The following is a 27,185-nucleotide window of genomic DNA, read 5'->3' as shown; positions in this document are numbered from 1 at the left end:
CCCATGCGGGACTCGATCCTGGGACTCCAGGATCATGACCTGAGCCGAAGGCAGCCGCCCAAACAACTGAGCCACCCAGGCGCCCTCTACTATTTACTTTTAAGATGTATTAGTTACAATAAATAGGGACATGAGGTACAAAGGAGTCCAGAGCTATATATATTTACAGTACTCTGTTCCATATGGTTTCAGAGTTGAACTTCTTTTTACTTAATGATTTGAATCTTTATGTTCATTATTTTGTCCTCCTGGTTTAAAGCATGCCCTAGTTTCCTTACTCCTTCAGCTGGCATCTCACATTGGCCCTTTGTGTCTCAGCTCTTGCAATGCCATGTTTTCTCCTGCTGCTTCTTCCTACCATTCAGCTGAAACTCCCAGTGCCTAGGGCTATAGTGACCTACTTAACAAAACTTTTAAGTCTTTTTCTCTGTTACCATTCCACAACTTCAGCTATTTTCTTATTTCCATTGAGGGCTATGTTACATAGTTCTCATGCTTTCTGCCCCTTTCCAGAGCCCCTCCCTTTGGTTAGCAATAGGCCTGGGCTCATGCCTACAGTCCTTCCCTTCTCCTAATAGATTTATTCTCCTGGGAGCTCATTTTGTCTCTGACATTCATCTCCTGAAGTTCACACTGCTCTGTCCTTGTAGTAGTCTTGTGGCTTCTCATTTGTTATTAAAAGAGTTTCCTCCTTGGTCTCCCTACATCCCCTTCCAGTCTCTTCTTTTTACCTCCAGAAGAGTAAGCATCCCAAGCACTTTATCAATCATGTCACTTTCCTACTTAAAAATTTTTTTTTTTTTTTTTAAGATTTTATTTATTTATTTGACAGAGAGAGAGAGAGGGAGATCGCGAGACCAGGAACACAAGCAGGGGGAGTGGGAGAGGGAGAAGCAGACTCCCCACGGAGCAGGGAGCCCGATGTGGGGCTCGATCCCAGGACCCTGGGACCATGACCTGAGCCGAAGGCAGACGCTTAACGACTGAGCCACCCAGGCGCCCCTCCTACTTAAAAATTTTTGATGAATTCCATTTCCCTGCATGTTATAAACCAAACACCTCAATATGACATTCAAGGCCATCCTTGCTTAACCTGATTCCAACCTACTTTTCCACTATTTTCTCTCAAATTTGCTCCAGCCATATCAAACACTTTCCCTAACACACACAGTACTTTCCTCCCATTTTGCATTGCACACAGTGTTCTTTTTACATAAAGTGCTTTTCCTTCTCCCTGTTGTAATTCTTTCAGTTTTCATTTTAAAAATTTATTTATTTGAGAGAAGCAAGAAAGCGAGCGAGCATGAGTGGGGGGAGGGGCAGAGGGAGTGGGAGAGAGAATCTCAAGCAGACTCCTGCTGAGCATGGAGCCCAACTCAGGGCTTGATTTCACAACTCGGTCATGACCTGAGCCGAAATCGAGAGTTGGATGCTCAACTGACTGAACCACCCAGGCACCCCCTTTTTCAAGGTCCAATTTGTTTTTTCTTTTTCATTTTCACTTAAATATCTAGGTATTTATTTTAGTAAAATGTGCTCTTAGGTTGTTAACCACTCTTACTTTTTTTCTTTAAAGATGTCTTTAAATACAATTTTTGAAGAGATATTTCTATAGTGCGAAAATAAGAAAGTAAAAATTCATCAAAGTTGGGGTACCTGGGTGGCTCAGTCGTTAAGCGTCTGCCTTCAGCTCAGGTCATGATCCCAGGGTCCTGGGATCGAGCCCCGCCCACATCAGGCTCCCTGCTCCCCCTGCTTGTGTTCCCTCTCTTGCTGTGTCTCTGTCAAATAAATAAATAAAATCTTCAAAAAAAAATTCGTCAAAGTTAAATACTTCTTTGAAAGACACTATTAAGCAAATGAAAAGACAAATCACAGACTGGGAGAAAAATATTTCAAAACACACATCTGACAAAGGACTTATATCCAGAATCTATAAACAATTCTCACAACTCAATAATAAAACAAATGAATAAACATGAGCAAAAGATTTGTATAGGCATTTCATCAAAGAAGAGATACTACAGATGACAAATAAGCACATTAGCAAATGGTGAACGTCTTTAGTTATCAGAGAAATGCAAATTAAAACCACAGTGAGACATCACTACACAGCAATAAGCCTAAAAACACAACTCTGAATGCTTGTGAGGGACAGAAATCAGAGGTTGCCAGAGACTGGGAGTGGAGGGGAAGGGATTGTGACTATACAGGGCTTTACGAGAACTCTTGGGGCGATAGAAATACTGTATACCTTGATTGCAGTGGTAGTTACATAACTATATCCCTTTGTTAAAACTCACAGAACTGTGTATACCTAAAGTATGAATTTTGCTGTGTGTAAATTATACCTTAATAAGCCTGACTTGAAAAGAATTAACAGGCTGGGCGCCTGGGTGGCTCAGTTGGTTAAGCGACTGCCTTCGGCTCAGGTCATGATCCTGGAGTCCCGGGATCGAGTCCCGCATCGGGCTCCCTGCTCAGCAGGGAGTCTGCTTCTCCCTCTCCCGCTCTCCCCTCTTGTGCTCTCTCTCTCAAATAAATAAATAAAATCTTTAAAAAAAAAAAAAAAAAAAGAATTAACAGATAAGCAGTGAAATAAATCTCTATTTCACCCCTGCTATCCCAAAGCCATTCATTTTCTATACTGCTCTTATGCCTTCCTCCAACCTTTAGGTAGCTATATTATTATTTCTTTAATGTATTCTTCCAGAACTTCTTCTTGCATATATAATACATATGAATGTATATTCTCATTTTTCTCTTTTTGATTCAAAAGGTAGCATGATGTACATTCTGCACTTGTCTTTTTTCCACAGTGTATCTAGGAGATCTTTCCATGTCAGGATATAGAGCTTCTTCATTCTTTTTTGCAGCTACAAAGTGTATTCTGTTACAAGCATGTATTGTAATTTATTTAATCAGTCTATTTAAGAACATATTTGTGAACATATGGGTTACTTTCAGTCTTTTGCTATCACAAACATTAATGTAGTGAGTAAGTGTGATACATCCATTATTTTTGCACATATGCAAGTATATCTGTAAGATAACTTTCTAGAAGTGAAACAGCTTTGTCAAAGAGAATATATACATTTGAAATTTTGATAGATATTGCCAGATTGCCATCAATTAGGGAGGTTTCAAGAGATCACCTATTTTTTTTTTCTTTTTCAAATTTTTATTTAAATTCTAGTTAGTTAACATACACTGCAGTATTGGTTTCAGGAGTAGGATTCAGTGGTTCATCACTTACATACAACACCCAGTGCTCATTATAACAAGTGCCCTCCTTAATACCCATTACCCATCTAGCCAATCCCCCACCCACCTCCCTCCATCAATCCTCAGTTTGTTATATCTTTAAGAGTTTCTTATGGTTGGGGTGCCTGGGTGGCTCAGTCAGTTGAGCGTCCAACTCTTGGTTTTGGCTCAGGTCATGGTCTTGGGGTCGTGGGATCAAGCTCCGCGCCTGGCTTCATGCTTGGCGTGGAGTCTGCTTGAGATTCTCTGCCTCTCCCTCTCCTCCTTCTCCCACTTGTGCACACTCTCTTTCTCTCAAATAAATAAATATAATCTTAAACAAAAAGTCTCTTATGGTTTGTTTCCCTGTCTCTCTTTCTCCCCCATCCCATATGTTGATCTGTTTTGTTTCTTAAATTCCATATGAGTGAAATCATATGGTATTTGTCTTCCTCTGACTGACTTATTTTCACTTAGCATAATACACTCTAGCTCCATCCACGTTATTGCAAATGGCAAGATTTCATTCTTTTTGATGGCTGAGTAATATTCCACTGTGTACATATACCACATCTTTATCCATTCATCAGTCAATGGACATTTGGGCTCTTTCATAGTTTGGCTATTGTTGATAATGCTGCTATAAACATCTGAGTGCATGTAACCCTTTGAACCTGTGCTTTTGTATCCTTTGGGTAAATACCTAGTAGGGCAATTACTGGGTCATAGAGTAGTTCTCTTTTTAACTTTTTGAAGAACCTCCAAGTGGGATTTATTCTTGAGCTCTAGGGGTGGTTCAGTATCCACAAATCAATCAACATGATACACCACATTAATAATAGAAAGAAGAAGGGGGGTGCGTGGGTGGCTCAGTTGGTTAAGCATCTGACTTTTGATTTCGGCTCACGTCATGATCTCAGGGTCCTGGGATTGAGCCCCGCATTGGCCCCTGTCCTTCTCCCTCTGCCCCTCCCCCTGCTTATGCTCTCTTTCTCTCAAATAAATAAATATCTTTTAAAAATAATAACAGAAAGGATAAGAACCATATGATCCTCTCAATAGATGCAGAAAAAGCATTTGATAATATACAGCATCCATTCTTGATAAAAACCCTCAACAAAGTACGTATAGATGGAACATACTTCAACATCATGAAGGCCATGTATGAAAGACCCACAGTTAATATCATCTTCAGTGGGGAAAAACTGAGAGCTTTTCCTCTACGGTCAAGAGATCACCTATTTTAAGGCCCCATTAAATGTTGCCTTATTCTCTTTTTTTTTTTAAGATTTTTTATTTATTTATTTGAGAGAGAGAATGAGATAGAACATGAGAGGGGGGAGGGTCAGAGGGAGAAGCAGACTCCCTGCTGAGCAGGGAGCCCAATGCAGGACTCGATCCCGGGACTCCAGGATCATGACCTGAGCCGAAGGCAGTCGCTTAACCAACTGAGCCACCCAGGCGCCCAATGTTGCCTTATTCTTAAGACTTTCTTCTTCAGCAGGACTTTTCCTTTTCGCTTCTCACCAAAGGGAACTAATGCTTACCACTCCTAGGCTTTCATAGCTCATTGTACCTTGCTAATGATATTAATTATAATCTGCTTTAAATTAGAATTAGTTGTATATATGGCTATTTTCCCCAGTTGGGTTGAGTTGTCTTTTCTGCTTTATATAAGGTGGCTGAATTTTCTTGACCTGGCATTATTTCTTTGATGAGTCACATCAAGATCTTTCTAAACAGCTGGCTCAACCTTTCCATGGCAGAAGCAAAGTCAGGGGTACTCTTAACTGGAACAAGTCCCCTGGGTTTGTCTTGGCTAGAATCTATCTGGGGTCGGGGAGCATCTAGGTATCTGATTAATCGTGGACTGGGTCGCAGAGTGTGGTAATAGCTCTGGAGATTTTTATCCTGATAGTTACTGGAATGAAAATAACTGGGCACAAGTACATGCTATGAAAACATTTTTGTTAGTGAAGGCTCTTGTCAGGTAATGAATAAAAGTACAACCAGTGAAATGTTAGTGAAAAGGGTTGATAGTAGGCTTTCATATATAATCTTGTACATTCTTTGTCAAGACAAGAAATCTCTGATCTCAAAGTTCCGTCAAATTGAGAATATTAGATATTCCTGTTAGTTGTGATATCTTAGGAAAATATTGAGATCTACTGACTATGATTGTCAATGAATGGCAGCTAAGAAAAGGGATTTAAATATATCACAGGAACTTTTGATTATCGAGAGTTGTCATTAAATACAAAGAATATTTTTTAAATAGTTAAATCTTAAGACAAAAACAAAAAGAAGTAATTAAAAAGGGAATAGAAGGGCGCCTGGTTGGCTCAGTAGAGTATGTGACTCTTGATCTTGGGGTTGTGAGTTCAAGCACCATGCTGGGCACAGAGCTTACTTAAAAATGAAATGAAAAGGGCGCCTGGGTGGCTCAGTTGTTAAGCGTCTGCCTTCAGCTCAGGTCATGATCCCAGGGTTCTGGGATCGAGTCTCACATCGGGCTTCCTGCTTGGCAAGAAGCCTGCTTCTCCTCTCCCATTCCCCCTGCTTGTATTCCTGCTCTCGCTATCTCTCTCTCTGTCAAATAAATAAATAAAATCTTTAAAAAAAAAAATGAAATGAAAATTTTTAGAAAGGGAAGACAGAATTTCATGAAAGAAGAAATAAATAGAAAACTAATTTGAGCAGATAACACATAAATTACAAAAATGATCAAACGAAGGAAGAACACATAGACTGTTTATCTTACAGCATATGACCAGAATGATTCTGGTAACTAAAGATTTTTAAAATAACATTTGTTATAGTCTTTTTCTGACTATAAAAGTAATACATCTTAATTGAAGATAATTAGAAGTTACTGGGGGAAAAAATCTAATGAAAATTACTGGCTGTGATCATTTTCAGGTTTGTCAAGTTTTCATATTGAGCTGTGGTGCCATCCATGAGTCTTTAGGGTACTGAATTGATCCTTGTGAAGCAGTAGAGTGGAAACAGTGTATGATTTTAAGTCAAAAGACCTTGGTTGATGCTTGGTTTTATCATATACTAATTCTGTGTGTTCAGATAAATTTAGTTACCTCTCAGAGCCTGTTTCTATGTCTGTGAAATGAGCAAACCCAAGACCTTGCCATCACAGAGTTTATATTTCAGTGGAAGAAAATAGGCAGTGAACAAATAAGTAAAAGTTCAAATAAAATAATTTTATGAGAAAAAAATAAAGCAGAGTAAAAAAGAATGGAGTGGCATTGAGGGGGTGGGTAGTATTTTAGATTAGGATGATTAAGGAGTACTTCTCTGAGGAGGTGACATTTGAGCAGAGGGGTTAGTGTGGGGTAGAAGAGCTAGCCATTGGAGGTATGTGAAGAGATGGCTTTTCACTGGGGAGAATAGCAGAATAAGCTAGAAACACAGTTGGTTGTAGGAGAAACCATAAGTAAATCCATTTTGGAATGAGGCCAATGCCAAATCATGGAAATCTTGTAGGCCAAGTAAGAAGAGTTTGGACTTTATTCTAAGCTGAGCTCTCTAAGAACTGGGATCATGTATTATTCATGTTTGGATTTATTTCAGTACCTAGCATGTAATAGTTACCCAATAACTTGATTTATGAATATATGAATTGCATGCATAGGGAGGGATATAAGTTGCCATCATCGTCGAATTGAGTTTGAATGAAATAGCCAAGACATGAAGAGGTTGGCATCTTTACTTAGAGACTCTTTATGGTCTTACTGTAATTAAATGTAACCAGAGCCTGAATATTAGTGTATGTACTACAATGCTTGGCATGATTCTGGATATATGAAAGCATTTTAGTGTTTTCTAATGTACAGGATTTATTTGTCATAAATGCCACTTTATTTTAAAATGTAGGTACAAAAAATGGGACTCACTGATAATTAAAATGTTAATTTTTTTAACATGATTTAGAGATATTCTCTAATTTTCTGTAATTTCACAATAAAAAATTAGAAATTTAAGTAGTATTTTATTGTGATGGTAATGCATGTTTCTCCCATCTACTTCATGGGCTCAAGTGTGCTGAGTCTTTTGCTATTTGAAGCTTATTTTATTACTCTTTGCTTGGTTTTGTTGTAGCCTCGAGCTGTGGCAGGCTTTCGAGGGACAGTTCGTTACGCATCAATCAATGCTCATCGAAACAGGGTAGGTATCGGAACTAGAGTCGTATCTACATAAGCATGCTAATTACTTGAATCAGAGTAACTTTTTTACATTAGAGTACACAAGTGTGGAAGGTGCTTGGGAGCAGACGGTAGGGTCTTAGTAATACTAATGTACCATAGTATGTATAGTAGATAATAGATGTATACAGCTGCATAAAAAAAGTTTTATTTGCCAGAAAAGATAATAGCTGTGTGTGTTTGTGTGTGTGTGTGTGTATAGGGAACCTTGTGTCCTTAATGAGGTATAAGTAGTAACAAATTTAATATTGAATTTTGAAGAAATAAAACATCTGTGTTCTAATCTTAAGAAGTTCTTTTGGGAATATCATACTTTCAATACCTAATGAAATACAGGGGTCATCATTTTATCTGTAGTATGCATCTAATCTGTGATATCTCTTCTCCATTAAACCTTTTCTTTTCATGAAGATCTCAAGTACAAACTACTTTAAAATTTTCATCTTTGTAAATTATACCTTTTGGGTTAAATTTTAAAGTCTCTCTCTCTTTTTTTTTTTTTACTTTGCTCCTTTTGTGCTTCTCTGATTTTTTTTTTTCTCATTCTGAACCTTAATTATGAGTAGGAAAGGTGGGTGTTTTATGGATTCTCAATCCTTGAACTTGGCTGGTTGGAGGTGAGAAATTTAACGTGTGATTCCTTGATAAAATAAAGAGAAATCTTTTCTTGATCTTACCTTATTCTTGTTCTGTGAAGCCAAAATTGCCTTAATGAAAATTTGACTAATGCTAACTATAGTAGGAAGAGAATGCTGTGGTCTTAATATGTTATGCTCCAGTTAATTTGGTTTCTAATAATATGATTATAAATTGAAAATAGGAAAAGTATTTTTATCAATGTATAATGTAGCACTCTGCCAAGGATTTCAGCTCATTTGGTTTGATTCAGTGTAATATTAAATTATGGCATCCAGTTAGGGTGCCTGCCTGGCTGGCTTAGTCAGAAGAGCATGTGACTTGATCTCGGGTTTGTGAGTTTGTGCCCCACATTGGGTGTAGAGATCACTAAAAATTAAATAAACTTAAAAAAATTTATGGCATCTAGTCAATTATTCTGTCTTGAAAAGAAAGTACTCTTATTTTCCAGATACATTCTTAAAAGCCTTTAAAATTACTAAGCTTTCTAATTCTATTTAAAATTTTGGTCAACATTGGAATCTTTGCGATAGGACACTCTTTCTGAGATAAGCATAAACATTTCCAGAGATCATAATAGCTGTAAAGGCATTTCCAAAATATCTAGTAGAAAGATTATATATTTTTACTTTCAGAAGAGATCTCCACAAATTAAAAAAAGTAAAAATACACTCCATTTCAATTTTTTGGGTACCTTAATCTTAAACTTTTAACATGAGTAATTCCCATACAGTATAGGACTTTTCAAAATACTTGAACTCTGTTCACTACATTGTTGTCCTACATTTCAGTCCTTTATTAATATTTGTTTTATCTCAATAATTTGAAGAAATTTTGTCTTCTGGTTCTATGGTTGCTATTGAGAAGATCTTTGTCCATTTAATTGTTGTTATTTTGTATTTAATTTGTCCTTTCTCTTTGACTGTTTTAGATATCTGCTCTTTGTCTTTGCTGTTCTACAGATAAGTTTTAATGTGCCTAGATGTGGATTTCTTTATAATTATTCAGTTTGGGATTTGTTGTGCTTCCTAAATCTGAACATTCATGTCTTTCATAGATTCTGGAAGATTCTCAGACATTTCTTCTTTAAATATTGCCTTTTTCCCTTTCTTTCTATACCTCTTTTTTCATACCTCAAATTGATACGTTAGATCTTCTTGTTCTGTCTTCCATGCCAGAAGTTCACACTCAGATTTTCTTTTTCTGTCTCTGTGTTGTGTTCTAGATAATTTCTTCAGATCTGTCTTCCAGTTCATTAATTTTTTTTCTGCTGTTTTTGATCAGCTTTCTAACCTATCCACATAGATATTGAATTTTTAATTTCTAGATATTCTTTTTGGTCCTTTTTGAAATCAAACTGGTCTTTTTATTTTTTTAGATAGGATATGGTTCCATTTTTTGCTTAAGCATTTTAAACATTTTAATTTTGTATTCTTTATCCTGTAATTCCATATCTGGAATTCTTGGATATCTAATTCTGCTGTATAATTTCTGTTGTCATTAGCTTATGATAGCCTGCTTCCTAATGTATTTTATACTTTTGAATAATGAGCCTATATTTTCTGGGCCTTTATCTGTAGGACTTCTGTGAGGCCTGAATTTAAAGGTGCTTTTATCTTTAGAGGATTTTCATTTGCATCTGTCATTACTACGGGACACGATCACCCAGAAAACAATTTCTGGATTTAGTTTCCCAGACCACACAAGTGGTATAAATTTAAACCCCAAATCTGAGTGAGGGGCAGGCCTATAGTAACAAATTTTCAGGGCAAATTTTTTAACCACTTACTTTATCCCTTTGATAGTGGTTAAATTTTACAGAAAAAAAACAATTATTGCAATATAATGTACATATCAAATATTGCACTAAAGATAGCCCTTTGAGGGTCCTAGCTATTTGGTGAGGGCCTAAGGGGAAGTGTCTCATTTACAACTCCTGTCTTGTGTAGGCTCAGTACTTTTACACCCGTCCCCTTCCTGATTGTTAAAACCCTGGTTGACAAAACCTGTAACAGGTGCCCCTAAAACCAAAGCTTCAGCATCAGCTTGCTTCTCTTGTTTCCAGCTTTCTTTTAATTTTGGCTCCTAGAATTTGCTTTCTTTTTTTTTTAATTGTGGTAAAAAAACGTATCACATTAAATTTACCATGTTAACCATTTTCTTTTTCTTTTCTTTTTTTTTTGAGTATAGTTGACACACAGTGTTACATTAGTTTCAGGTGTACGACACAGTGATGCAACAACTATGTATGTTATGCTATGCTCACCAATGTAGCTACCATCCACATTAACCATTTTTAAGCTCACAGTTCAGCAGTGTTAAGTATATTCACATTAGGGTGCAACAAAGTTCTAGAACTTTTTTCATTTTGCAACACTGAAACTCCATACCTGCTAAATGCTGATTCACCCTTCCCCTTTCCCCCAGCCCTTGGCAACCACTTTCCCTTCTTAATGAACTCATTTCTTAATTAACGGGCTGTTAATTACATTTCCAGCATTTCTGGGGTTTGGGGTTTCTTTGTAGCAAAAAGTACTTCATTATATCCATTCTGTTATGTAGATTGTTATATAGCTAGGTAGATATATTTACCAGATTTTATGGGAAATACATTAAACTTTTTAAGCCTAATAAGGTGAAACACAATGGTTAGGCCTTAGACAATGTAATATACTCAAAAGGAGTAGTAATGTAATGTGATTGAATTCTGTTTGGCTTATGAAGGAAATGGGAAGACATGATGACCTTTGGTCCTTATTCTACATGTTGGTGGAGTTTGTGGTTGGTCAGCTGCCTTGGAGAAAAATAAAGGACAAGGTAATTTTGGAAATGGAAATGGAAATATCAGTTTTGGTAAGGGAAGGAATAAAATTTTCTCCTGGGTAGACATAATGGATGAGAATATACTTATATATAAGAACTAAAATTAGGGTGATATTAAAGATCTAATTAATGTTATGATTTTTTTTCTATGTACATGGAGAATAGATACTCATTTAAGTATCTATTAAATCATCACTTCTGATTTGATTTCTAGCTTTCCCTCAGAGCTTTTCTTTTCCCGAGTTCTCCCTTTTTCTAAGTCACGTAAGCTTTTAAATTTTAATTGTTACATCATATTGTTTACTTTGAAAACTGTAAACGTGTGTTGACAAAGAAAAGTAGGCTAGATTTAAGATCAACTCTTTATTTTGGCAGACTGTCAGTTCACTGATGCAGAACTCTTTGTTACCATTTTGGTTATTCATTACAATCTTCCCTCCCTCCATAAAGCAGTGTGCATTAAGCTATTAGTAAGAGCTCAGTTCTTGCTTTATACTTAATTACTCACTATCTCATTCCCTAGTACATACCCTTGAGACTGTTACTGAGAGGCTGTTAATGTGTAGCTGCCAAGAGAAATTGACTTTGGTTCCTGTTCTCTTTACTTCCCAGGAGCAAGTAGGCTCTATTAAGGAGAGGTATGACCACAGGCTTATGTTGAAACATCTCCCTCCAGAATTCAGCATCTTTTTGGATCACATCTCCTCTTTGGATTATTTTACAAAACCAGACTACCAGGTAATCATCTTTCTGAGTTCTGTGGGTTAATTCTTCTCTCATTTAGTCTTTATCTTCACTTATTGTAGCTTTGAGGGTATTGTAAATGAGTATGGGCGGTCCCTAGAATATTATTTTAGTACATCCTGAGAAATGCAGTGAAATTGACTGATGAGGGCAGTGTGTGTGTGTGTTTCCTCCCTTCTGGATGGACGTACTTCATTAGAGTTTTAGGTTGGTTTATTATTGAACAGATTTTACTGTTCCTGCTGTGATTCATTTGGGGTATAGAACTGCTTATGGTTCAAATTATGTAAATCCTATAGCTAATTTGTTGACAAGAAGGAACTGTCCAGCTAGGTAATGTATCTGTCAAGGGCTTAAGGGCTGTAATATCATATGTTAATATGCTATGGAACAAAATCACTGAAGATTATTGGCTCCATTCTATCTGTGGTCAGTGAATCATTTCCTTAGGGTATCCATTCGTAAGGCCTTAGAAGGAATGACTAGGTTTACCACAGATTGCACCCTTAACCCCAACCAACTATATATCAGAAGATTCTGTTGCTCTCAGGGAGAAGTTAGAGCTTAATGCAAAATAATCACTACCTCTGAAGACATAAATGAAGCCACACATAGATTAAAACAGGCATACGTCATTTCATTGCACATTGCTTTATTGCACTTTGCAGATACTGCATTTTTTTACAAATTAAAGGTTTGTGGCAATCCTGCATTGAGCGAGTCCATCAGCACCATTTTTCCTGTCTCTGTGTCTCTGTGTTACATTTTGATAATTTTTGAAATATTTCAAACTTTTTTCTTATTGTTATATTTGTATAGTGATCTATAATCAGTGATCTTTGATGTTTACTATTGTAATTGTCTTGGGGTGCCATGAACCCTACACATGTAAAATGGTAAGTTTTTTTTTTTTTTTTAAGATTTTATTTATTTGACAGATAGAGACATAGTGAGAGAGGGGACACAAGCAGGGGGAGTGGGAGAGGGAGAAGCAGGCTTCCCGCTGAGCAGGGAGCCTGATGCAGGGCTCGATCCCAGGACCCTGGGATCATGACCTGAGCCGAAGGCAGATGTTTAACGACTGAGCCACCCAGGCGCCCCTAAAATGGTAAACTTAATTCATAAATGTTGTGTGTGTTCTGACTGTTCCACTGACCGGCCATTCCCCATCTCTCCCTCTCCTTGAGCCTCCCTATCTTCTGAAACATAATAATCTTGAAATTAGGTCAGTTAATAATCCTGTAATGGCCTCTAAGTGTTCAAGTGAAAATAAGAGTTGCATGTCTGTCACATTAAATCAAAAGCTAGAAATGATTAAACTTAGTGAGGAAGGCATGCCAAAAGCCAAGATAGGCTGAAAGCTAGGCCTCTTCTGCCAAACAGTTAGCCAAGTTGTGAATGCAAAGGGCAAGTTCTTGAAGGAAATTAGAAGTGCTACTCTAGTGAACACATGAATGATTTGAAAGCAAAACAGCCTTATTGCCAATATGGAGAAAGTTTTAGTGGTCTGAATAGAAAATCAAACCAGCCACAGCATTCCCTTATCCAGAACAAGGTCCTGAGTCTGTAATTCTATGAAGGCTGAGAGAGATGAGGAAGTTTCCAAAGAAAAATTTGAAGCTAGCAGAGGTTGGTTCATGAGGTTTAAGGAAAGAAGCCTTCACTGTAACATAAAAGTACAAGGTGATGCAGCAAGTTATCCAGAAGATCTAGCTTCTGAAGGTGGCTATACACTAAAAAAAGATTTTCAATATAGGCAAAACAGCCTTGTATTGGAAAAAGAGCCATCTAGGATTTTCATAGCTAGAGAGGAGAAGTCAATGCCTGGCTTCAAAGCTTCAAAGGACAGGTTGACTCTCTTGTTAGGAGTTATTGCAGCCGGTGACTTGAAGCTGAAACCAGTGCTCATTGACCATTCTGAAAATCTTAGGGCCCTTAAGAATTATGCTAAATCTACTCTGCCTGTGCTCTGTAAATGGGACAACATTACCCAGATGACAGCATATCTGTTTGCAACATAGTTTACTGAATATTTTAAGCCCACTGTTAGGACCTACTGCTCAGAAAAAAAAGATTCCTTTCAAAATATGATGGCTCATTGACAGTGCACCTGGTCACCCATGAGCTCTGTTGGAGATGTACAATGAGATGAATGTTGTTTTCATGCCTGCTCGCCACTACATCCACTCTGCAGCCATGGATCAAGATGTCATTTCAACTGTCAAGTCTAATTATTTTAGAAATAACATTTTGTAAGGTGATTGCTGCTGTAGACAGTGATTCCTCTGATGGATCTAGGCAAACTAAATTGGAAACTTTCTGGAAAGGATTTACCATTCTAGATGTCACTAAGAACATTGATGATTCATGGGAAGAAGTCAAAATATTATCACTAACAGAGAAGTCTGGAAGAAGTTGATTCTCACCTTCAAGGATGATTTTGAGGGGTCCAAGACTTCAGTGGAGGAAGTAACTGCAGATGTTGTGGGAATAGCAAGAAAACTAGAATGAGAAGTGGGGCTTGAAGACGTGACTGACTTGCTGCAATCTCAGGATAAAACTGTACTGGATGATGAGTACCTTCTTTGCTTCTTGAGATGGAATCTACTCCTGGTGAAGATGCTATGAAGACTGTTGAAATGACAACAAATGATTTAGAATATTCCATGAACTTAGTTGATAAAGCAGTGGCAGGGTTTGAGAGGGTGGACTCCAGTTTTGAAAGAAGTTCTGTAGGTAAAATGTTATCAAGTAGCATCACATGGAACAGAGAAATCACTTGTGAAAGGAATAGTCAATCAGTGTGGCAAACTTCATTGTTGCCTTATTTTAAGAAATTGCCACAGCCACCCCCTGTGTTCAGCAGCCACCATCCTGATCAGTCAGCAGCCATCAGAATCAAGGCAAGACCCTCCACCAGCAAAAAGATTACCACTTACTGAAAGCTCAGATGATGGTTAGCATCTTTTAGCAATAAAGGATTTTTAATTAAGGCATATATGTTGTTTTTTTAGACATAATACTATTGTATGGGATAATGTAAACATAACTTTTATATGCACAGGAAGCCAAAAAAGTAATTTAACTCACTTTATTGCGATATATGCTTTATTGTGGTGGTCTGGAGCTGTGCCTGTAAAAATGATGAATTAGTTTATCATTTTTATCTACAAAGTACAACACATAGACTTTACTGTTAAAGTTTTACATTCTACAGTGTTGTCAGTTTGCCCAGTCAAATGACTATAAACAGCAGAGTAAACTTATTTGTATATATTAACTATTTCGGTGTGAAATGGCAGCTTTTGTATAAGATATAAATAGGATATAAAGCAGAGAGGCCGGGGGCATGTGGGTGGCTCAGTTGTTAAGCATCTGCCTTCGGCTCCGGTCCTGCGATTGAGCCCCGCATCGGGCTCCCTGCTCAGCGGGAAGCCTGCTTCTCCCTCTCCCACTCCCCTTGCTTGTGTTCCCTCTCTCACTGTGTCTCTCTCTGTCAAATAAATAAAATCTTTAAAAAAAAAAAAAAAAGCAGAGAGGCAGCATACAGTCTTGGGTCCTTAGAGATCTTAAGTGAGTGAGTTTCTTTCCTATATGGCTATTTGTGTTAACAACTGTGTTAATAACTATAGACTCTAACAAATGGAGAAAGTACATTGTATACAAGGCGTTTTGGAGTATGTTCTTATATTTACATTTCATATGTATTTCTGAAATGCACAGAGTTCATATTACCTGTAATAAAATAATGAAATTAAACCTATAATGCTAGATTCAGGAAGAACTGGCAAATATTCCAACTTTCCCACCTTAGGTGCAAAAAATTTTTTATTGATCAAGTATGCATGGGAGCATAAGAGTTGGGGAAACAAAAAATTTTTATCACATTCACCACTTAGTTATGTCTGTAATCTAAAGAAGACTATTGTGAGGGGCCCCTGGGTGGCTCAGTTGGTTAAGCATCTGCCTTCGGCTCAGGTCATGATCCCAGGGTCCTGAGATTGAGTCCCGAATCCGGCTTTCTGCTCAGTGGGGAGTCTGCTTCTCCCTCTGCCTGCCGCTCCCCATGCTTGTGCTCTCTCTCTCTCTCTCTGTCAAATAAATAAATAAAATCTTTAAAAAAAATAAGTTGCACATGGCCAACATCTCATCCAATAGCCTGCTAGTGCTCACTCTGACAGTAAATGTAGAGAGGAGCTGTTTTGCTCTTTACCAGGAATCTTTTATGCATGTCTCAATTAGAATAATGGTTGACACTTGCTTTTGAAAAGTGTTAACGGTGTTTTGGGAAATTACATCCAAGTTTATCAGTACTTAGTATTTATGTACAAGTGTGTCTTCCCAGCTGGCTTTTAAGTTCTGGAAGTACAACCATGTCTTCTTTTTTTATCCCACACTATCCTCACACTGTGCCTGGCACCTAAATTTTCAACAAATGTTAGGAAAATGGAACTGAATCTTAGTTTTCCTAACAGTCTCCTACTAAGGAAATCTAAGAAAAATCAACTTGTGAGTGCATAAATACTGTTTTCTCTCTGTTAAACTAAACTAGGTGAAGCTATCAGAATTATAACCAAGATTGAAACAGAGATCTTATTATGAATATTGTTTTTATGATTAGATTCTGAAAGAGTATAACAACTATAGGAGACAAAAAGTTGCCAGGCCATGAATCTTCTCAGGTTAATAAAATTGTGTAGATTTATATACACGCACACGGAAACACACACATGAGGGCATGTAAAACTGGTGATATTTGATAAGCTCTGTGGACTGATAGTACCCATGTCACTTTCCTGGTTTTGGTACTCTACTCTAGCTGTTTAAGACGTTACTATTGGAGCACACTGGGTGAAGAGGATTTCTCTTACTATTTTTGTAATTTTCTGTGAATCTTTAATTATTTCAGATTAAAAGTAAAAAAAAAAATGCTGGGCCAACATTTTCAGAAATGTGTAGATAGTGATTAAAAACATTCAATTCTGGGGCGCCTGGGTGGCTCAGTCGGTTAAGCGTCTGCCTTCGGCTCAGGTCATGATCCCAGGGTCCTGGGGTTGAGCTCCGCATCGGGCTCCCTCCTCAGCGGGAAGCCTGCTTCTCCCTCTCCCACTCCCCCTGCTTGTGTTCCCTCTCTCGCTGTCTCTCTCTCTCCAAATATATCAATAAAAAATCTTTTAAAAAAAATAAAAATAAAAACATTCAATTCTGTTGTGGCCACCTTATAATTTAAACACTCCTTTTTAAAGTGTTTTGAGAAAGGAACATGTCTCTGAGGAGTGTGTAGGAAGATCTTAACCTTGAATTCCACCACAAGACTCCACTGGTAGGTGACACAGTTACTAGTTAATGGGAAACTAAGATAGCATCAGAGTGGATAAAGAAGAACCCTTGGTGCCTTTGCACATTAATTGTCACAATAATGACACCCAGCAGTGTCACAGTAATACCTGGGTAGTGTTATTATTCCCATTTTATGGAGATGTAGTTTAGACCTGTTGCCTGGGAAAACTCGTGGTGCTGGAAGTGGTGTCTGAACCCAATTTCTGACTCATTCAAAAAAGTCCAAATACTTGCCATTTTTCACCATCTTACCTTTGGAGAGGTGGCCACAAACACAACAGCCATTGTGAAATAAATATTACCATGACTGGTTCATGAAAATGCAGTAAAAGAATTAAAGTTACATGAAGAGTTACTAGAAATCTTTGTCAGTGATTAATAGAATCATGTGATCCTGACGTAAGAACATAAAAGTATATTTACTAGAGTGTCCCAGTTATGTTAAGCATTGTTTAGCAAGTTGAGAAGACTAATAAAACCCATAAATACACACAATGTTGGGGAGCCTGAAACTAAAATGTGTCTATCAGCCAGTTCATACAGTGTGCCACAACATCGCTAAAATCAGAGGTTATGATAGAGCAGAAATCCAAAGCTGACCAAGCTTCTTATAATCTTGTTAATCGACTTTCCAGGTTTAGGAGTGGGACTGTTTAAGCAGAGGTTACATCAAAATGCAGCAGGTTTGCCTCTTGCTTCGGGGGACTTAGCTGTTGTAGGATTACCCTGACTCTGATGACATTGGAGTTAATTTTCTCAGAAGGCATAGCTGGGTTGTTAGGGAAACAAAAAAATCAGAGGTTGAGCTAGAGAGTAACAAGGGGGAACCTCACATAAATTAGAGGGCCAGAGGAGATCTCTCTATTTCTTTTGTTCTGTGCCTTCCATCCTTCTACCTCCTGCTGCTGGTCTCTGGTATCACCATCTTAGTAACACACTTTTTTATCTGAGGCCCAGTGGCATATGCTACATTTTCTAAGACATACAAAAATACTGTGATAAATGTAAGAAAATAATTCATGATAAAAGGACATCTGGCATAAAAACTGTTGAGGATCCATTCCCGTGGCAGCCCAATGCGGGCAGCGCACTTAGTGGCAGTGGTGTAAGGGCTCACACAGCAGGGCAGGTGCTGCCTCATGCATAGGGGCTCCCTCTTTCAGGGGGCATGCAACTCGCTCTGTGGGAACCTCCATTTCCGGAGTCAGCAGAGAAGGTCAAGGTCTGCCACTTCTCTTCCCATATGCTGGGTCTCAATACATCCTCCTTTCTTGTGTGTTTTCTAAAGCCCTCTAACTTTGACTTAAGTCAACAAAAAAATGACCAAAACAAAAATTCCCCGGTTTTATAACCATGCCTTTTCCAATTCCTTTGATCTTTTTAGTTTCCTTTTCTCCGTTTATTATTTTTTTTCATATGGAATGTTTCAATAAATATATTTATTTATTTATTTATTTTTAAAGATTTTATTTATTCACTTGAGACACAGAGATAGAGAGAGAGAGAGAAAGCATGAGCAGGGAGAGAGGCAGAGGGAGAGGGAGAAGCAGGCTCCTTGCTCAGCCAGGAGCCCAATGTGGGGCTTGATCCCAGGACCCTGGGATCATGACCTGAGCCGAAGGCAGACGCTTAACCATCTGAGCCACCCAGGTGCCCTCTTTCAATAAATATTATCACAAATATTTGTTCTGAAAATGTTTTTAGAGTCACTAAAGGTTCTGCACGCATAATTCTTTTATTTTTTTAATTTAATTTTTTATTAACATATACTGTATTATTTGTTTCAGGGTTACAGGTCTGTGATTCATCAGTCTTACACAATTCACAGCGCTCACCATAGTACATACCCTCACCAGTGTCCATCACCCAGCCACCCCATCCCTCCCACCCCCCTCCACTCCAGCAACCCTCAGTTTGTTTCCTGAGATTAAGAGTCTCTTATGGTTTGTCTCCCTCTCCGGTTTCATCTTGTTTCGTTTTTCCCTCCCTTCCCCTACGATCCTCTGTCTTGTTTCTCAAATTCCTCGTATCAGTGAGATCATATGATACATGTCTTTCTCTGATTGACTTATTTCACTCAGCATAATACCCTCTAGTTCCATCCACGTTGTTGCAAATGACAAGATTTCAATTTTTTGATGGTTGCATATTCCATTGTATATCTATACCACATCTTTATCCATTCATCTGTTGATGGACATCTAGGCTCTTTCCATAGTTTGGCTATTGTGGACATTGCTGCTACAAACATTGGGGTGCAGGTGCCTCTTTGGATCACTACATTTGTATCTTTGGGGTAAATACCCAGTAGTGCAATTGCTGGGTTGTAGGGTAGCGCTATTTTCAAGTTTTTGAGGAACCTCCATACTGTTTTCCAGAGTGGCTGCATCAGCTTGCATTCCCACCAACAGTGTAGGAGGGTTCCCCTTTCTCCGCATCCCCGCCAACATCTGTTGTTTCCTGACATTAGCCATTCTGACTGGTGTGAGGTGGTATCTCATTGAGGTTTTGATTTGTATTTCCCTGATGCTGAGTGATGTTGAGCACTTTTTCATGTGTCTGTTGGCCATTTGGATGTCTTCTTTGCAGAAATGTCTGTTCATGTCTTCTGCCTGTTTCATGTTTGGATCATTTGTTCTTTGGGTGTTGAGTTTGATAAGTTCTTTACAGATTTTGGATACTAGCCCTTTATCTGATATGTCATTTGCAAATATCTTCTCCCATCCTGTCGGTTGTCTTTTGGTTTTGTTGACTGTTTCCTTTGCTGTGCAGAAGCTTTTTATCTTGATGAAGTCCCAATAGTTCATTTTTGCCCTTGCTTCCCTTGCCTTTGGCGATGTTCCTAGGAAGAAGTTGCTGCGGCTGAGGTCGAAGAGGTTGCTGCCTGTGTTCTCCTCAAGGATTTTGATGGATTCCTGTCTCACATTTAGGTCTTTCATCCATTTTGAGTCTATTTTTGTGTGTGGTATAAGGAAATGGTCCAGTTTCATTCTTCTGCATGTGGCTGTCCGATTTTCCCAACACCATTTGTTGAAGAGACTATCTTTTTTCCATTGGACATTCTTTCCTGCTTTGTCAAAGATTAGTTGACCATAGAGTTGAGGGTCCATTTCTGGGCTCTCTATTCTGTTCCATTGATCTATGTGTCTGTTTTTGTGCCAGTACCATACTGTCTTGATGATGACAGCTTTGTAATAGAGCTTGAAGTACGGAATTGTGATGCCACCAGGTTTGCTTTTCTTTTTCAACATTCCTCTGGCTATTCGGGGTCTTTTCTGGTTCCATACAAATTTTAGGATTATTTGTTCCATTTCTTTGAAAAAAGGTGATGGTATTTTGTGTCTTCCTCATTTCTTTCATGAGTATTCTATAGTTTTCTGAGTACAGATCCTTTGCCTCTTTGGTTAGATTTATTCCTAGGTATCTTATGGTTTTGGGTGCAATTGTAAATGGGATCGACTCCTTAATTTCTCTTTCTTCTGTCTTGTTGTTGGTGAATAGAAATGCAACTGATTTCTGCTGCACTCATAATTCTAAGATAGGTTCCCCACCACCATCATCTAGCAATGCTCTGGGCATCAGCCAGGTATCCTGCAATTCAACTTACATTTGACACTACCCACCCAGAGATAGATGGCATCAAATTCCACAGGTTAACAACTCAATCCCAGAAGACCGCCTCCACTTCAGATGTCAATCCCAAGTCCTGGTTGTCACCTGTACTTCTGACTGACCTATGACTATAATTCAGAGGTTCCCACAACCCCTTCCTTGCCTTTGATTAATTTGTTAGAGTGGCTCACAGGACTTGGGAAAACAGTTTTCTCACTAGATTAGTGATGTATTACAAAGGATATAACTCCAAAAAAGCCAGATGGAAAAGATGCATAGGGCAAGGTATGAGGAAAGGGTGTGGAGCCTCCAAGCCCTCTCTGAGGGCACCACTCTCTCAGCACCTCCATTATATTTACCATCCAGGAGCTCTCCAAACCCCATCCTTTTGGGTTTTTATGGAGACTTCATTATATAGGCATGGTTGATTAAATCATTCACCTTTGGTGATTGATTTCAACTTCTAGCCCCTCTCCTCTTTCCTGGAGGCCATGGGATAGGACTGAAAGTTCCAACTCTCTAATCATAGGGTTGGTTCCTCTGGTGACCAGCCCCTATCCATAGGTGCTTTCCAAAAGTCACCTCATTAACAAAAACCCAGTTGTGGTGGAAAGGGGCTTGTTAGGAATAACAAGAGAGCCATTTTACCTTTATGGCTCTGACGTGGTTTCAGGAACTGAGGACTACAGATCAAATATTATAACAAAAGAGGCTCCTATTGCTCTTTTTTCTCAGGAAATTTCAAAGGTTTGGGGAGCTGTGAGTCAGGAACTGTGGACAAAGACCAAATATATGTAAGAAATATATTTTGGTCATGCAGTTGACCAAACTTATTTCTTATAAATCACAGCACTGCGCTCATATATAAGATACTGTGTTAGATACTGTGATGAACAAGATCAGATGTGTGCCAGCCTCTTGGAGCTTACAGTCGGAGTGAAAGAGAGAAACCAATTAAATAATCAGAAATAACTATAAATCTACAATTGATAGCATTTGGCCATCTTCTTGTTGAGATGTTTTCTTCAGTTAGGCATCTAAAACAGCACACACTTTGTTTTTCTGTCTCACTGGCCACTCCTTCTTGGTTTCCTTTAGTGAGTCTTCTTTCTAACTAAAGGTTGGAGTGCCTTAGGCCTTTGCCCTTGGACCTCTTTGCTACCTACTCTGCTTAGATGATATCTGGTCCTAAGGCTTTAAGTAATACCTATTCATATCTATATGCTGATGACTTTCAAGTTTGTAGTATACCCTGTTCCACCCTAAACTCCCTAAAACTTCCAGTATCCCAGTCCTCAAACTCTCTGCTTTCCATTTAAGTAAATGACATCACCATTTATTTACCCAATGGCTCCAGACAGAAATCTAAATTATTCTTTATTCTTGGATACTAACAGGGTAAGAGAAACGATGAGGAGAGAATGAAGCCATAATCATAAAATTAAAAATCAGAAACAGTAAAGGGCAGTCTTTGTGAGATCATTATCTAGATCACATCAGAGTTTTGGAATTTAAAGGCAAAAAAATGAGGGGTGCCTGGCTGGCTCAGTCTATAGAGCACGCAATTCTTGATCTGGGGGTTAATTTAAGCCCCATTTTAGGTGGAGAGATTACTTTAAAAAAATCTTTAAAAAAATAAAATAAAGACCAAAAATTGAAATATTTAATATAAACCAAATAAAGAGGCAGATTTCTTTGTGATAATTTGTGTATACACTCACACCACATACAGTTGAATTTTTCAAACTCCCCAAAATTGTAAGAAAGCACAATGAACTTCTATATACCCCTTAACCTAGATATAACAACTGTTAACACTGCTCACTTATTTAAGCTGAACCATATAAAAATACTCCTTTTTGACACACACAAAAAAATGATCATATAGTTGGTTGAAACTGAATACATATTTTCACATACAACACAAATTTCCTTTTGCCAAACCATCTGAAAGTAGGTTTTAGAGAAGATGCTTCATTATGTATCTTATAAAAACAAAGACAATTTCCTACATAACTACAAACCGGTCCCTCAACTAAGAAAAATCAGTATTTATTCAGTATCGTCATCCACATATAGTCCTTATTCAGAACCCTATTTGTACAATCTGGTTTTTTTGTTTTTTGTTTTTTTAATCCTACTACAAAATTAATTTGTGAGTCTGGCGGCTTTCTCTTAAAGAATAAAATGACATTGTTTATCATTAGCTTACTCTGGCTTTTTTCTTTATGGCCTAGCTTCTGACATCCGTGTTTGACAACAGCATCAAGACCTTTGGAGTAGTTGAGAGTGATCCTTTTGACTGGGAGAAGACTGGAACGGATGGCTCCCTGACGACCACCACTACTTCCACCACCCCTCAGCTGCACACCCGCCTGACCCCCGCGGCGATTGGGTACGTCCTGCGCAGATCATTGAGCCGTGGCTTTCTTAGATGCACTACATTCGCAGAGATATCTTTTATTTCCTCTGGATCCTTCAGATGACAAAATGCTAAGACATAGGAGAAAGCCTATGGATTTCCTTGCATTAACATTGCTTTTATATATGTCTTTGTTCAGATTTACTTTTCTTAGAAAGTATTTACAGATCATACTTTGAAATGGGAACTTTGAGCTTGTATGACCTGTTGATGTCATATTTGCAATGGGTTTTCTTTGAAATGAGGAGGAGTTGTTTGCATTTGCTTCTTTTTTTTTTTTTTTAAAGATTTATTTATTTACTTGAGAGAGCGAGCCGGGGGGAGGGGAAAAAGGAGAGGGATAGACAGAATCCCAAGTGGACTCTCCACCCAGCATGGAGCCCGTAGCAGGGCTCTGTCCCATGACCCTGAGATCATGACCTGAGCTGAAATCAAGAGTCAGATGCTTACCGACTGAGCTACCCAGGTCCCCCGTTTGCATTTACTTCTAAAGAATATATGGGACCCTGGAAAGAATGAGCCAACTTTACTATGTTTTAGTATGAACAACACATGTAGCTTGTTCCTCTAAGAAAGTGATTTAATTTACAAAGTGTATTAGGAACAGGTTATCATGTATTTCCATCATCTTGTGTTTTTTTGTTTGTTTTCTTCTATACATGTATTAAATACAGTTGCTTTTGTTTGTTATTAAATAAATTGGGGGGGGTCATCCTTTTTTTTTCCTGGTCCATTTTTGCCTGCTCTGGTTGCTTTAAAATGTTTGGTTAATGAAGAAAAAAGTAAATAGGGAAAAATCATCATATAATTGGGGCAGTTTATCACTAATCCATTGTTTTGATTTTATATTGAAATTTGGGATCACTAGAGCTTATTGAATCAGAAAAGCTTACATGGACTTGTTTAACTGGGGATGATATCCTCATTAGCTAGTCTCAGAGTTCTTAAGTGAGGGACCCTGACTAGCTATATTAGAATCGTCACATAGGTTTGTTTAAAGTACTCGCTAAAATAAATAAATAAATAAAATCTTTTAAAAAAACAAACAAATTAGGAGATAATCCTAACACTGGCTGAGTGAATCATCTAACTTTGGTAAATACTAGTAACAGAGCTGGATCCTGTCTAGAAATTTTGATTCTTGTTTTCGTGCCTTTGTCCTCCTCCTCCTTTGATTCTTATTAGAAGTAGGTAAGTCTCAAACTTGTAGAAATCCAGGTGATAAGGACTTCAGGGTAACTGAAGTCAGTGAAGACAGTTTAAGTACCCATCTCCCAATGTTTCCTCCTAAAATAAAACAATAACAAGAAAGGAAAAGTAAAGCTACACAAAAACCATGTCCTCAACATAATTTGAAGACAAAGGATACCTAGCCTAAACTCCAAAATAAGTAAAAAGAGGAACCAAAACCAACTCTCTCATGCTCCTGCCTCACTCAGCTCTGCCCCAAGGCTTTATAAAGGCAGATCAATAAAAACCATGCAGAGGAAGCGAATTAGAAATCGGACTTAAGATTGATCTTAAGCCAACACCAGAAAAACTAATCCCATCCTACAAATGTAATTATTAGAGAGTGTTTGGGTAGATTAGATCATGAACTACAGAGAGGTAAAAATAGGCATGATTCAAATCATATAGCTTCTGGAAGAAGGAAAGAAGGAAAAAGACAAGAAAGGAGAAAATGCCTTTTATCAGTTGAGCAGTGAAGGAAAAAACATATATGCGTTTGGGTCCGATCAGGAGAGAGAAACTACATAGTAATTTGAACAGGGGAAGATGATACAAGGAATTATTAGCTAATTGGAGTAATGTGGGCTAGACTAATAGGAAGTAGAGAATACAGGAATAGCAAATGTAAAGTATAGCTCCTACTCCTGGGGCTGAGATTAAGCATCCAAGAAAGAGCTCTGCTAGCCCGACCCCAGGGCTGAGGTCCTGACCTTGTTGGAGAGCGTATGTCCATTGCTCACTGGATGGCAGGGAAGTCACTCTGATGCCTGGTAGAATTTGCTGAAAATCTGCCCTCTGGAACTTAATGGAAATCTGTTCCCTGGGGTGGCAGAAAAAGCTATTTGCTTTCTTCTAAATAGCGGGGATTGCTCAGGGAAGCTGTTGATTGCTGCTGTCCTCGTGCTGCGAGAGCCAGGTGCTGAGGATGCTGGGATGTGGCAGGTTCCTTGTGCTGGGCAAACTGGCCAAGCTGCGCACTGGAGCTCAGAGCAGAACACTGTCCTCCTGCAGTGTCTCTCCAGTGCCCTCTACTGATAGAGCTCCAATGCTAGCTGGCAAAGGAAAATACAGAAAGGGCTCAGGTCTGCTTTCACAGAACTGGCAAAAAGGATGAATTTCAAGCTGAAGGCGATACATCAGTAATCACAGAAGGGCAAAAGGGGAAATAAAATTTGACTGCCTACAAAAGGGAGAACTATAAAATCAGAGGATACTGTGTCTCTCTGACCATAAAAACAAACAAAAATCCCCCAACTTGTTTGGACTTTGCTACATTGACAGAAGAGGGCACTAATTAAACTACAGATCTCATGAAATACTCTAAACCGTAAAAATGAACAAGAAAAAGATTTCAAAGATCCATAAAATGTTATTGAAAAAAATCAGAAGAGAAAATCTAATTCATGCTAAGGAAATGTCCTCTCAGAGAAGCAGCCCTGAAGGAGAAGAAAACTGTAAAATAAAACCCCAAATAGAAGTTAATATACTTGTGCATTTGAAGATAGGGATAACTACCTTGAATCAGAAAGTTAAAAACTAAGAAATCGACCACAAAGTAGAGGGGGATGGGAGAAAAAGGAAAAGGAGAAGAGAGAGAGGAAGAAATGAGAGTTGATTGAGGTCGGGAAAAAAATGGAAGAAAAAGATGTCTTAGAAGTGAAAAAATTATAAAGTGCACAAAGGAGAGCAGGCTCAAATGAAGATTTAATAAAGGTCATTGAATAAAGGCAGAGGGGATAAAAGCCCTAAGAGAATGAAAATAAAATAAATCATTTAAAAGGGCTAGAGGAGCACCTGGGTGGCTCAGGCCAATAAGTGTCCGACTCTTGATTTCGGCTCAGGTCACGATCTCAGAGTGGTGAGATCGAGACCCGCATCCACATCCACACTTAGTGTGGAGTCTGCTTAAGATTCTCTCTCTCCTTCTGCCCCTCCCCCCCAAAAAAATAATTAAAAGGACTAGAGAGAAAGTAGTGTAAATGGAATGTAGAGAGAGGAGGGGTAGCACTCTTTTAAGTCCCTAAAGGAGGAAAACAAGACAATACCAGTTAAAGCTGAGAAACTCAGTGGCAAGGTGAAGTAAGAAAACGGGACTAAGAGCATTTTAAAAGGTATATGTCCAAAGTACACCATTAGAACAAACAGGCAAACCTAAAATACCAAAAAAAAGAAAGAAAAAATGTTTAGAAATGGGAGTGTGAAGAAGATCCATCTTGTAGAGAAAGAAATATAGCAAATATAACAAAATACATATAATCATCAAATACTGTGACAGAGTTGAGACCAAACATTCATAGCAATAAATATACATGGGCTTAACTCATCTATTAAAAAGATTTTCAGTTTGGCTTATATTGTTAAATACATATGCTATATACAAGAGACACACCTAAAAATATTTCAGTAAGGGATGAACAAATATACGGGAAAAATGGGAGCCGTAAGAAGAGAATTAATGATCCTGATATCAGACAAATAGAATTCAAGCCGAAATAAAACAAGTTACGAAGATGGAAGGATACTTTTTAATGCTAAATGCTGCAATTCACAAATGTTTATTAATATTCAGTCCCAAGAATTCCATTAGTCACCTTTAGGAAGCAACAACTACAGGAGTTTCAGGGGGGCATAGCTAGAAACACACAAGTAATTGGAGATCTTAATATGTAACTCAGTACAAGATAGATCAAGTGAACGAAGAATAAGAAATAGACAAAAAATATGACCAATAAGATGGGTGTTATGCATATTTCTTTAACTCTACACCCTGCTGATAGAGCTTGTGCCTTCTGCTCAAGTGCCTCTGGAACATTTATAAAAATTGATCAGTTATTAGGTCACCAAGAAAGCGTATAAGTAGTTCCATAAAGCAGAAGTATTATACTATCTGATCACATTGCAATAAGAACTAGAAATTT

General features: G+C 38.1%; 1 protein-coding gene across 2 annotated transcripts in view; it reads left to right on the top strand.

Moving 5' to 3' along the window:
• TTBK2 (tau tubulin kinase 2) overlaps positions 1–27,185 on the top strand; it is a 147,481-nt gene that overhangs the window by 87,386 nt on the left and 32,910 nt on the right. For both annotated transcript variants that reach the window (XM_032416978.1, XM_032416979.1), the window contains 4 exons: positions 7,357–7,422; positions 10,821–10,913; positions 11,532–11,657; positions 22,853–23,010. In XM_032416978.1, the coding sequence (XP_032272869.1) occupies positions 7,357–7,422; positions 10,821–10,913; positions 11,532–11,657; positions 22,853–23,010 (443 nt within the window). The remainder of the gene's footprint in view (positions 1–7,356; positions 7,423–10,820; positions 10,914–11,531; positions 11,658–22,852; positions 23,011–27,185) is intronic.

Source organism: Phoca vitulina, unplaced genomic scaffold, assembly GCF_004348235.1.
Source record: "Phoca vitulina isolate PV1807 unplaced genomic scaffold, GSC_HSeal_1.0 scaffold20, whole genome shotgun sequence".
In the NCBI taxonomy this organism is placed as follows: Eukaryota; Metazoa; Chordata; class Mammalia; order Carnivora; family Phocidae; genus Phoca; species Phoca vitulina.
This window is presented reverse-complemented; position numbering and strand designations above follow the sequence as displayed.